This window comes from Etheostoma cragini, chromosome 14 (assembly GCF_013103735.1).
Source record: "Etheostoma cragini isolate CJK2018 chromosome 14, CSU_Ecrag_1.0, whole genome shotgun sequence".
NCBI lineage: Eukaryota > Metazoa > Chordata > Actinopteri > Perciformes > Percidae > Etheostoma > Etheostoma cragini.
In genome coordinates this window covers 5,453,819-5,467,921 of record NC_048420.1, presented here as the reverse complement: position 1 = coordinate 5,467,921, position 14,103 = coordinate 5,453,819, and the positions used below count along the sequence as shown (strand labels likewise).

At 38.9% G+C, this 14,103-nt stretch overlaps 1 protein-coding gene across 2 annotated transcripts in view; it reads right to left on the bottom strand.

The window, feature by feature from the left end:
- The window catches only part of khdrbs3 (KH domain containing, RNA binding, signal transduction associated 3), a 123,108-nt gene that overhangs the window by 33,708 nt on the left and 75,297 nt on the right, over window positions 1–14,103 (bottom strand). For both annotated transcript variants that reach the window (XR_004659243.1, XM_034891435.1), the window contains exon 6: window positions 10,989–11,169. Coding sequence is in view for 1 of the 2 variants with exons in the window: in XM_034891435.1 (XP_034747326.1) it covers window positions 10,989–11,169 (181 nt within the window). In the remaining variant the exon portion in view is untranslated. The remainder of the gene's footprint in view (window positions 1–10,988; window positions 11,170–14,103) is intronic.

Genomic DNA, 14,103 nt, shown 5'->3' with positions numbered 1-14,103 from the left:
CCAGCCCTAAACAAAATACATATAGATATGTCTCTAGATGACGCCTGATGAATACACTTTGACGGTTCAGTCTCAGGAAAGCACTGCGCTGGGCGAAAAAGTTATTAATGTTAAAAAGTAAGAAAAACACTACGGCTTGGCAAGTTAACGCGTTATTATCGCGTTAACTAATTTATTAATTGATTCAAAAGTTTAATAATTTATCAACCATACAACACAGAAACTTGCTAAAAGTTGCGTCTAAAAGCTGACGAGTTAGCGGTTATGGAGGTCTCTTCCAGGTCTCTCTAGCCTCTACAGGTGATTTCCTATTGAGCCTGGAACTTCCAGCCATTTTCGGGTCGTTGAGAATTAAATCTAAACCGTCACATCCTAGATTTATTAATTAATTCATCACGTTTTGGCTCATTTATGCCGCTAGCTCGCGGCTCCGTGTCTGCTCTCTGTTTAGGGGAGTAAAGCCAGTAGAATGCCATATATGGGAGACAACGTCAACCACAGAGTATGGAGGCTGAAAGACGTCAATACCCCCAGTCAAACTGGCTAGTATACAATCAAAGATGCTATAGTGCACAAGATAGATGTCTACCGTTTTATAGAGGATAACGCCTCACTGGTTTTAGATTTGGCATTTATTTATATTATATATTATGTATTTGGGCCTTTTTTGAAGATATGTAAATAGTTTTTGCTTTATATGAGTTATAATGTTTATTTTGTTACTTTTGGATATAGAATAACTGTTTTAGACACACAAATGCTTGTTTGGCATTGCTGTGGGTGTAATATTAATAAATATGACATTATTATGTTGATTATTGGCATAAGTACATGTCATGAGGGCAAAAGTGTCTGGATTTACTTTGAAAAAATGTATGTATTCTGTCATCTGTATAAGCTATGATGATTATTTCTTCACAGTGTGACTCACAAGACATGAGAAGTGTTTTATAGGTTTTACTGCTCTGTCTGTGATATCAATACATATCTGGAAGATTCATGTTCCATTTTATTTATTTATTTGTCTTTAAGGTCCTACAACCATTTTTAACATTCAAGTGACCTCATTGCAACCCAAATATTCTAATAACCCAGTTTGTCCTGAAAAAATGATGTTCATATCTTGACTGTAGACAACAGGGTTAATGTTTTACAGGTTTTTTGATAAAATAAATCCAGACGAACAATGAACTGTAAAAATTGCCTTAGGGTTCAGAGGGTTAAGTTGAGATGTACACTAAATATTTTATATAACTTCTACTTTCTATACAAAACTTGCTGTTTTGTTACGGCACTTTTGTTCATATGGCAGAACATAAAAAAAAGCACTATATACACTACTTTTAAATTCATTATTTCATTTTGCGATTAATCGCATAATTTCACAGATTAATCACGATTAAAAATTTTAACCGCTGCCCAGCTCTAAAAAATACAAAATACTATGCTCTTTTAGCTTTTCATGTCAAACTCTGGAATGTACTAAATTCCTGAAGGAACTTAAAAGTCTCTTTGATAGAGTTTAGTGACTCTACCTTGACATGCTTTTAATTATTTTATGTTATTAATTCTGTCCATATGATGTAGAAGTAACAGGGGATTTCATACAAAGTGATTTTTACACTTACTCCACAATGAAACTACGTGGGTGTTCTATCATGGAATACATACAATAAAGTGCATGATTTTGTGCGGCAATTTGGACAGCGGCAATTTTCCTCTTATTTAAACACACTAACACATTGATGGTGGAGAGCTACCATTCAAAGCACTGGGCTAACCATCAGGAGCAATTGAGGTTCAGTGTCTCTCTCAAGAAATCTTTGATTTGATTTGTAGACAGGAGGAGCCAGGGCTCAGGCTGCCAACAGACATCCGCTTGGGTTTCCTGTCCAGGGGCTGTCCAAAAAATGACAGGACTTTGTTTTTCAGTTGCTTTTTAGAGTGCTAATGCATTAGTTTACAATAAGAAAAAAACAGCCTTAAATTCTAATTATAACCACATCAGGCTGACATCATGGGATTATGTCACTGCGACAAAACATGAAAATATGGTAACACTGGCTCGTTCACCACTGCCTTAGATTCAAAAGCCCTACTAGAGTATATTAAAGGCTGCAATTATACCTTATTACACGCTACAGTATTAAAGTGTGATAAAATAACCATACTGTTGACAGGAGAAACACCGTAGGGTCATTCAAATAAAAAATATGCATCTCCTCAATCAGCCAAATTAATTAGAGGAAATCTTGCACGCACATTTGGCAGTTTGGCCTGAGGGTGGAACCTCTGATATTTCTTGTGGAAAAAGTCTGAATTCTGAAATGGTAACTGGACTAGAGGAACATTTTGGGGGGTCAGTATTACATTGAAATTCATCCTCTGGGGACAATGAATATCCAAAACAGATTACGCAGTCTTCCATTAGATTTCCAAGTATCAAGCAAATGTGTAAAGGGTTAAAGTTTTGAGGAATTCTTCTCTTGGTACCTTGGTCTGCGAAAAAAAAGTCTGCGAAGGTAGGAGGTTAGGGTGGATGGATGGGTCGAAGAAATACAGGAGTTTCACCCAAGAGACCACTGTTCCGTGTGAAACCAAAAGTCAAGTTGACTTACTGTTTTAATTACACTTCAAGGTCACATTACAAACATGCTTATTTTAACCCAAACTACAAATATTTTCCTAAATGTAACAAACTTGTTTAGTTTCCCAAACCTAACCCTACCTTGAATGTTGAAATAGTATGCCAAAAGGATTTACAGAGCATGACACCAAGGAGTCCTGACCAAGCTGTCTTGATATGGACGTCCAGTGTTAGCAGAGCAGGTACTAGAGACCCTGATTAGTTTTCAGCACAAGCCATATGCCATTAGTGTTAACGGAGTCCTCCTCTTGTCGGCGAATTTCTGTAGGTGCTGTCCACTCACATTGGACAACAGGGCCTGCTATTAAGAACCATATTAAACTTTAACAATGGCATGTTATTGCCATTTATTAGAGCCGCTTCTCTATAATTGAGTTACAAGCGAGCTGAGAGGAGAAACATGCTCCGGTTTATAAATCTCACTGGCACATTGGAAATGATTCTTTTCTTTGGTGTCTGACGCGAGGAATAACAGCTTTAAAAAAGAAAGCGGCCTGTGATGATAGTGTGATTGAATCCATTATAATATCTGATGTGTTTCTATTGATAGACCATTAGTAAAAATATCTCTGAGAGCACAATAGCACAACAATAGTGCAACAGCGCTGTGTTTCCGACACTAAGCAGGATTAGTGTGACAGTGAGCGGGTGGAAGAGGGGAGTGGAGACAGAGACAGGGGAGACAGAGAGCAGCCCCTAAGTGAGTCTTTCATTTGTATGCCAGTGGATGGCTGAGAGGCGTGTTGTTAAAAGATAAGAACTGGCCTCTGAGGCCACTGAAGACTAACAGAGGGCCTGGCACTGCATGTTACAACAGCAGTATCACAGCTGCTCCACTGTGCACTACAATACCACTGTAACCAATAGGATGCCACTGACACCCAGAGCAGGCTTTTCAGGCGCTGGATTAGTTCCCTGCACACTGTACTAAATCCAAATGAGTTCAACAACACACTGTCCTCACATTATGAACTGCACATACTGCGTGGCCTGTGTTAAAACCCCATAGGTGTCACCTATGCAAACCACAAAGCGAGGAAATTAAGCAAATCAAAAGAAGAAGAAATGCCTTGTTCTTCCCAAATGACTTTAGCACGATACCATCTGTTCAAAGACAAAAGTCTCGCCTCCGCACAGCTGTGCCACACACTGCTCTTAACTTCTTACAGATAAAAGAAAAATAAGACGCCATGATATTGTTCAAAGAAAACAAATAATCCAGTATCCATAACTCTTTGTCATCTGTCTTGGTCTCAAAATGTCTCAAAGCTATGTGTCATTTATTCGTCTCTTCCTGCCAGCATATTTCAGAACGCTGAATAGGCTGGAAATTACTGAAGCTTTTCCGCTGCAGGGGTAAAAATACTACTGAAGCTATCAGATTGAGGATGCCAAAAAGTTTGCCCATGCATCAAGTTAAAATATCACTACCCTGTGTTACACTTGACACATATCTTAGCTTTTAACTGTTCCTTTCCCACCTTTGGTTTTGATCTTGGGCTAAGTTGTATAGTGTATTCACATCTGTCAAGAATTACAGTATCAAATACATTTCAAATACATGGTAATACATGTCATTAATGAACTAACCCTGCAGAAACCCCTGCACTAGAAAACGAAATACAACATCTTCGCCTCTGATGCAACCAGCTGTACTCGTCTGGTTTGCTTTCCCTGTGTAGATTAATGCAGGCACAGGGAGAAAATGAAAATTACACACAATGGCCATTGCTGACCAGTGGGTTAGTAATGAGCACTTTGTTCTTGCAAAGCGGCCGTATAAGGGTATTACCATATATATGGTTCTACAAGCTCATCATTTCTGATATTCATTATGTATTGATTGTGAGGGTTTTCCCCGATGCCTCCTGCTTGAAAGACCCCGTAAGATAAAAAGATTCAAGGCCTTTGCACACCAAGTCAGTATTTTCCGTTTGCGTTTTTTAATCGGAAAGAAATCTTTACGCACAGAATCCTTGCATACTACGTATGATGCACTTTATTACTCTATTTGTTGCAAACAATTGCAATACAAAAGGGGCTAATGAATGACATTGGCAAAAAAAGCTATTATTTAGCGGCCTAGAGAACCAGCACTACTGTCTAATATTTTGTAGGTCCTTTGTTTTTCAATCAGTGCCTATCATCCTTGATTCCAAGCCGTTTTTCAATCACCTGCCACAATCTATGTTTGTATTCTGCATCTCTGTATTCTTCTTTCTTTGTCGTAAAGAAAGAAAGTGCTTTGTGCTGGGAGACGAAGTGAATCAGCTTATCAGATGCCATTTTGGATGACGACGTTTGCATTTATGGTGGCTCTGAGTGGTCAAAACAAATTTCTAAAAGCTTTTGAGGAATGGCAGAAAACGCGGAAAATCAACCTGTTCCGAAAACCTGCACGTTGATTTTGGAGCCGGTGGGAAAACATGATTGACACAACATGAGTTTGTACTCATTTTTAAAGGCGCTGCAAAGAATTTGGACTTGGTGTGCAAAAGGCCTTCAGAGGCCTTTGAAGTAAATACCAACATCAGCATGCCAATACGCTCACAATGACAATGTTACACTGATGATTAGCAGGTATAATGTTTAACAAGTTCAGAATTGGGAACCAGGCAATCAACCTGTTCCAAACTGAATCTTACAAAACAAATTACAGCTGTATAAATACAAGAATTACTAGAATGCTTGATGGAATTTAATTTTCTTAACTGGAAATTACAGATGATTAATTCATTAATTAATTAATGTTCTCTGCAATTATACCAAATCACAGGTTTTGTCCCATGTGAGTAGGTTTCAATCTAATCTTCCAGTCTGCCACATAAGTTGGGTGCAACTTCTCTTATCTGACATACCTATTTTCCTAACCATTACACCCAATTTAGATTAAAGCTGCTAAACGAGCAGCACCATAGAGAACAGATTTCAATTAACAATGCTTGGCTCCCAAAATTGCTGAACATGCAAAGAGTTTATAAAAAAAAAGCCATAACAGTCAGCCAGGACCCACAGTGCTCAGAATGGATTTCTGTATCCAGTGGATGTAACATAAACAATACCAACCCACGTGCATTGCACATTTCTTGGTCTTCATCAACTAGAGGAATTAAGCTTCTGTGTGGAGAAAAACAACCACACATAGATACAGCTCTAGATTTAGCATGAAAGTGAAGTTCTGCTACTTTGATTAGCCTCCTCAGGTTTCACATTGGCAACAAAGTAGCACAAAAAAGATGAAGTGCAGTCTTGTTTCTAAAATGGGAATTACATCATGTTTAACCGTTCTTCAATGGGATTAGCAGTAGGTAAGACAGAGCTCTCAATGCACCTAATGAATTACATGAAATGAGATTTGGCAGCAATCATAGTAACCAGTTAAGACTGATGGGGCTGCCAAGGCTGCATCACAGCATAATAACATTTCTGTGATTTTGTTTGGTAACAATTGGATTCAGAGTAATTTGATACCAATATACAGACAGCGATAACAGAGGTAGATTATGTAAGACAAAAAACAACTTGACAGAGATATTTTCTATCCCCATGCATCATCATGACCAAATCACCCAGGTAACCCAGGGCTGGCGTTTTAAGAGTGAACAAAAGAGAAAGAAATAGCCTCCAGCTGAACAAATGTTTTGGCCCGTGGCGATGCATGTTAGGAAAAACAAAACAATGGGAACATGCATATGGGCAAATGTTGAGCAGTGATAAATGAAGGCAACAAATGTAAACAAGAAACATTTCTTTGTCATTTTATTGATGAACACGAGAGTCTATTTGTCAGGGCCGGATGGAGAACACTTGTCCTCGGATGGTGATGTATTTAGATATAATACAGAGTCAAACTCATTCAGCCTCTAATTTGCAGCGATGTGGTGAGATTTATCATCCGGCAGATGTTGGGGGTGTTTTTTTCTCCACCCAAATACACAGGTGCAGGTGTCGGGGGATGCAGTTTACAACTGTGACAATGATGGGAAACAGCTGGTCCAGGAGTCTTTCTCCACGACCTCCACACATTTGAATTGCAACCTCTGAATAAACCTGTCACATGTGGTTAGGTATGGGCTGCTGGGGCAATTTTCCAATGCGGGCCACCTCTTCTTACCTTCTATATGCAAAATATACAATGTTGATGCTGAAGTCCCTGGGGAACTTGCCTTGACTCTGACTCTAAGCTTAAAATATTCATGTCTGGCAGCTGTTGATATTACAGCCAGGTTACCATAACAGTGTACAGCTAAGCTACGAGACCAAATCACAATATTGGCTACGATAACTAATTCACATTCTGTATGTGGAACAACACCTTGTGTAGCAAGTCAAAAAACGACATGTGCTGGAGATCAACTCATACAGGTTCATATTTGAACAGGTATGCAAATTTGGGACTGAAACTGGGGTCTTTTGAAAGGGCAAGTTCATCCAAATTATAAAACATTTTCTCCCACGGAATGGCATAAATGGATGTACGTAATTTTGGTTTAATGTGCCAGTGTTTTGAGATATCTATATACATTTTCTGCTGCCACACCAATGCAATAGAGATAAGTGGAATTCCATTTGTGATGCTCATAACATTATACAGGTTTAATTTAACAGCAGCTGTGTCACCAATATTGTGGATAATTCAGAAATCTTGCTCTCAGCAGTTTTTGGTGATTGGTTATTCCGAGCAGATTTTAAAGTCTGACACTTTGGGCCCCCTTCAGACAAAGCTGAGAAAATGTCCATCCCCAATAACCTTTTTATAGTGCAATAAGAAAAGAAATATATTTATTAATTTATCTTATTTCTATTTGGGGGATAATTATGCACCAAGTTCTGGAACAACAGTTCCCATAATGTTTTGGGAGTTGTAAATAGGAAACTTAATGTTGCCATGGGGCAAAACTTGAGCACTGTTTTCTTATCTCTTTATCAAATTGGCACCATTAAAAGTATGCAGAGTTGGCTACTAGCAGTCCATCTTTGCAGTGTACCCATGGCTGTAGAGATGACTATCACTGGATTACTTTGATACTGAAGAAAATTTGTGATGAGTCTCATAGAAGTTCTGAAATTGTGAGGAGCATCCTTTTTATGATTCCTATGTGGATCAATGGAGGTTGATTGAAAATGAACATAATGATGTTCTTGAATTTATGGAATGTGTGATTAGGGCTGCACAATTAATCAAATTTTATTCACGATTTTGACTTCCCACGAACAAATTTGCGTGCTGGAGCGAAGGGTCATTTTATAGAACGCTCCGAGTTTTTTTTGCATAGTGCATCTACCGCTCCGCAAACCCATGTCTGCTCATGTGCCAGTCAGTTGTTCCCTGCACCGCGCAGCTTGATTTCTACAGACAGACAGAGTAACGGGAGGAAAATTCAACAGATCGCAGTCGGTTAAATGTCGGTCTCAAGGTTTACCAGTTTACCAATAAACGCAACATTTTGTCCCGTCTGTGTTGTTTTTCAGACAACAGCGGTGACCAGTGCCAGTTGGTGGCGGTGCTAATTAGCTTTTGTTGGCTCACAGGCTCTATAGGGCGCGAGTAACATTTTTCCTCAAGGACAGACCGGTGCTAATGTCCTCGCATCAGCTGCACTGTTGTTATATGGATATGGTTTAATTTTGCGTTACATGACCCATTTCTTCTGTAAAGCCGTGCCTGGGTTGGATCTCTCCTCTACTCTCTCTCGTCTTCCTCTCCGCGCCATGCCACACAGCGGCCGCCGGTCCACACTTCTGACATTTGTCTACAGTTTAAATGTTTTATTAACACAGCTGTATATTGTTAAGTATGAGGGGCAAACCTGTATTTGTACCAGTGTTTCCGCGGGTAACTCTTCTATCGTGGCCGCCACGGCGAAGAACACAGAAGAAGTTATTGAATGCAGCTAACTTCAGTTGGTGGAGCGTGAGACGGAGCTGCTGGACTTGGGCGAGAGATGTGATCCATGGCCAGAATATCATAGTTCATAAAAATGCAGCGCAGTGACGATACAGATATTTCATACACACAACGTGGGTATCCGCCATTCGACCCGTGCTGGACCCCTTCATAATGAGTCAGCCGTCTCTCTGTGAGTAGGCTACGTCCAGCACACTCCCTCTCTCTCCCTAGCCCTTTTAATCAGTTATTGTAGAAAACAAGTGAAGTAGCTTTCTCAGAGATACATTTAAAAATATATTTATATCCTACGCTATTTATTTAAAATAGCTAATTTTCATTTATGTGTGTTGCAGCTGTATGACTATACAACATACAAACTTCAACATAAGAAGATTGTAAGATAATAGAGATGTGAAAGCAGTTATAAACAGATAATGTGACAATAAAATTTGTTTTAGTTAAAATCAAGAAATAATCGTGAGAATAATCGTGATCCCAATATTGATCAAAATAATCGTGATTATCATTTTTTCCATAATCGTGCAGCCCAATGTGTGACGCAAAATGCAGAAATCAGGCGCCGAGGGTTTTAACGCATTGTATTGGCTTCCACGAGCTGTGGGTCACGGCCACTACTGCTGTTTTGGTGGGTGGGCCAAATCAGCAGGTCAATCTACAACAACTAACTTCAAGTTGTTCATAATCAGCTTTATACTATGCACATAAAAGAAATTTGACTCCAGTGGTTATATTGATTTCGAGGAACCTACACATAAAAAGACATCAGCAACAGCTAAGGACAAGAACAGCAAGGCTGGACAACTAGAATATAGGTAGGGAGAGTTTTTACAATACAAGAATGCACCTGTAATCCTCCTCAAACTTGCACGCATTGTCGAGGCCTAATTGTAGCCTGTCTTATTAACACTGTGGTATTAAAGGGGCATAGATCGCTTTGTCCATACAAATGTCACAAAAAAGTGAAAAATATCTGTGAACAAGTTTCCAGAGCCCAGAATTCAATTAGTCAATTAGTCAAAAATAGTCAATTTACTTGTTTTCAAAACTCAGAAGATACCCAAAAATATAAAGTTCTCACACACTGCACACTGCAGGGAAAAGAAATGGATTAATAGATATTTTTGGAGCCATTTCATTGGCAACCAGCGTGTGATGCTGGGGGCGGAAAAAGTTTATTTAATTCTGGCCTTATTGGTTCAGCTGTGTCACAGTTTGGTTAGGTGTATGGTGAAAACGTGGTTGAGTGTATGATAACCTGGTAAGCCTTAAAGAAGAACTATTATTTTGTTCTTTATTTAAAATAAACAGATTGTCATATCCAACTTTAACATTGAACTCTTTGAACAAGTTATTGTTATAGCAATTGTTTGTTCAAAAACATGCATCTACTGTACACTGATGCCACGCGTTAATTACCAACCAAAGAAAGTAACAAATGTGCGGCAACAGATCACCGAAGTTCCTCTGTAAATTACTTACATTACAACAGTTTTTTTGTATTAAGTTTTCCTGAAACTTTGTTTAAATGTGCAATTTAAATACATCAACCAATGTGTCCGTGAGCAAGACCCTTAGTTGGTCCCGAGGCGTGCAGCCTCTGACATGTATAGCAATTGTAAGTTGCCTTGGATAAAAGCTAACTGACATGTAATGTAATGCATCATCTTGTCAAATATGCTAATTTTCATACATTTCCAGAACACCAATCTGAGCACTGGAAAAAGCCAGGTTCAAAATTATTTGATTTTGAAAGTCAAATGTTTTCACAGGAGGTATTTTGGATATCTACTTTAATCACTCCAAAAATCTGAAAATATTGTCAACAGCAAAAGCCAATCAATTTTTGCCATGTTTTAGGTATAAAATGTTACATAAATCAGGTTAGGAATATTAACAAAGCCCTCTAATAACGTATAGAATAAAGATGAAAAGTGGAAGGTTTGAGGTATGTAAGTGCTACTTAAGTAGAGATTTCTGGCTCAGAGTCATTTATTAGTCTCTTATTTTGAGAAAACGGCCTTCAAAGATATGGATTGCACAATTCCATACATTTTGCAAGACAGTACAGATGAATAGGGTAAAGAGTCTTACATATCTCACCATGAAAATTACCCGGTTGATCACTTACATTAAGACAATTATTGTGTATTACAAGTTTTAAAAAAAATGTATTTTTAAATAAGGTCTTATCTAATGTTTGGTGAATTTAAGAGAAATCTACAGATGCAAATAGACAAAAGTGGTTAAAAAACATCTTTTGTTGAGTATTTTGTATTGTTTTTTTCTATAAAATAGTCTGATAGAAACCATATTATGTTAACAAAATAGCCCCCCCCTCCCCCAAAAGGCCTAAATTAAAAATTTAAATTTTTGCCTGAAGTGAGCAAAGGTTTTTGCATTTCTGTGTGACACAGATTATAATGTACTCACATATTCGCCATATGTGTCTTGAACTATGGGAGGAGCTGGCCGGTACCCGGCGGTTGGGGGAGCTCCTCTGGCTCTCTGAACCCCCCTCCCTCTGGAAGATGGAGCCCGGATTGGTGGGGCTCCTCTGGGTGCTGCTCCTCGGGGCACCGCCGCATGCAGCGGAGGAACTCCTCCTCGACTCCTGACACGAGACACAAACAGGTTTAAATGAAAAAAAGAGCAGGAACTAAAACATATTTTTATTTATAATCTTATTAACTTTTTTTCTGAGGAGAATGTGATAAATTCTGAGAATTATTGGAGACAGGAATGGATATGTGTACAAGGCTGGGATGGATCAGGTAACTCCAATATATCCTCTTTCTACACCAACAATTCATATGATCTTAAAGCATTAAAATACAGTATATGATTACGAGACTAGTGATATATCAGCAACATATGCCCACAGCATCCCAGGTCTTTATGACGTGGTGCTGTTATTTATCATGTTTGCAGTCAAGCTGCCTTATCCACTTTTACTCCAGTTAGGGATTTCCTACATTTGCCAGAATGACTTGGTACAAACACAGAGGCAGGTTACATGTGTAGGTGCAGAGCAAGTTCCTCCAGTGGAGAGAAGGTGAGTCACATCCATTTCGCAACACACAGCATGTCTTGTGTCTAAATTGGTTTCCTGTCTATTAAGGAAAATGCAGATGACAAGGCTGGTATTTCTGCCTGTTCAGTGATGGCGGTTTTCTTGTCTTGAATTAAAGCCTTGCATTTGGGCTCTGGGTAAGTGGCACAAAAACCTGATTTTTATTGTTAATGTTTTGGATGTTGAGGTGCAAGCTTTGGGGTTTGATTTTAGGTAAACAAGCTTGACTCATATGAAGCTGTGCTGTAAAATAGCTACAGTAAAATAGTGTTTGTCAGTCATCCAGATGAGAAGCCAGAGTCTAACCTGCAATGTAATCAAGATGGGAGCAAAGTCAAGCCGCTCTGTTGGAAATCAAAGGCGGCCTGACCTTGTGGTTTTATGATGTGTTGTTGTTGTGTTGGAGCTTTTTACACCGACTGAGCTATTTAAAAGCAGTTAACTGACCTGAAGCAGCAGCAGAAAACCACCAAAGTTGCACTCTGGGTCCTTTCCTTTCTATGCTTTTAATATCTATGATGCTTATTGGTGAAACATCACAGATTTGGGGCAGGAGGAGAAAAAAAGATGGAAGTCTCTCTTCATTTGTGGACTAACGTGGACAGCGGGGGAGTTTTACTTGATAAAAATTGGACCAAAAAACAGCCAATTCCCCTGTAACAGGAGGACTTCTCTTCCAGAAACGGCTCCAGTCAAAAGCAAAGAGGAATAAGTGACAGTGGCAGAGTGTCCATCCAGAGCAGTGGATCACACGTAAAACTGCATGTGACTTCGTGTTCAGGAGCCTGTGGGACTTCTGTCTTATCACACTCAAATTAGGCAAGGCAAATTCTAATTAGTGTCATTTAAAACACAGCCAATTAAATCCTGACTGAGCAATACAGATGCGGATGTGTCCGGGCAACCTCGTTTATCTCCAAATCTCACGAAAGAAGTGTTTTCTTTTGTAAACACAGAAAAACGACTTTTGGCGTTGCGGGTTTTTTTTAATCACAGTGTCGAAGCAAAGAGCTTTAAAGTCCTCTAACGGCCATGCAAATTTTATTTGCAGTCTTGTGAGGTCTCAGAGGAGCTGGAATTAGCGTGCGTTCACAGGGATAGCAGAGAGGAAAGCATCTTCTGGAGGTCATTTGCATATAAAGGCCTTTATGCAAATGAAGCTTTGCTTTGCTAATGTTTATGCACACTAGACATTGCATCACTGTGTACTGCCAAACACTATTTACAATCATTTCTGTTTTCCTGTTTAAGGTACTTGCTCGCTTAATGAGCACTCAGACCTATTTCAACACAAGTGAATACTAGTCTAACCTAAAATATGGCAACATGACACAGATCAACTTCTTATATATTCACCGAATGTAAACACAACATCTGTCTGAGCAGAACCTCTCCTTGATTAAGAAGCTCCATACTTACCCTAATAATGTTACGTCTTTAAACTTTAATTGGGAGGTACGCGTTTAATGATCACATGCTAAAATGTAGATTACAATTTGTTTGTCACAAGATTCACCTGTCAATGACATTCAATAATATTGTGGGTCGCCATAGTTGGTGAACAACATAACTGCTGAATGTTTAGGTGCGGTAATGACTTCTCTATACAGGAGTTGTCAACTGCGGGATGCAACCCCAACATTTCCTACTGCTGCTTCAAGCAGCTGCTTCAAGCATACAACTGTCAAAAACCCAGGGTGGCTTTGTTATTTTTATTATTATTAATTATTATTATTTTTTGGGGGTCAATTTCTTTTCTTTCTTTTTTTCTGTGTGCAAATGCCACACAGAAAGCCCCGTCCGGACCGGGGCCACAGGCATTGCCAAATCAACCAGGACTGACATTTTTAGTATTATAACTTATATATTCTAACTTTAAAGAGAAGATGTGGTCTGAAACAGGGGTCCCAAAACTGACCAGCATTAGATGTTCAGGCTCTTTTATCCAGTTGGTTTGCTTTGCCGCACAGGAAACAGCCTGGGAATTTCAGTAAATACAGTAGGTAGCCATGTGCACGGTGCAACATTAACTGAAAGCAGCAGTGCTTTGGTTTGTAGTTCCTGCTGAGGTCTGCACACAGTCAGCAGAGTTGGAAATATCAGGGCTCATTTTCTCCCTTCTGAAGAAGCTATTTGCTGCTGTTTATGTTTGTAGAATATGATAAATAACTTCCAGAGAGAATGATAGCCACATTACCCAGGAAGCATTCGGTTGCCTAGTTCTAAGTTTAATTTCAGCGTTTTTCTTTCAGTGTATTTCATGTCTTATTGGAATCATATGATATCTGTATGTGTGTGTACATTATGATACACTGTGCTTCCTGTCAGTCAGGTCTTAAAGGTCCCATATTATAATAACACTCACCTTTATACTTATTTGGGGTTTCTTCAACAACATGTTTACACACTTTAAGGTAAAAAAAAAAAAATCACATTATTTTTCTCAAACTATCTGCCTAAATATAAGTGTATTCA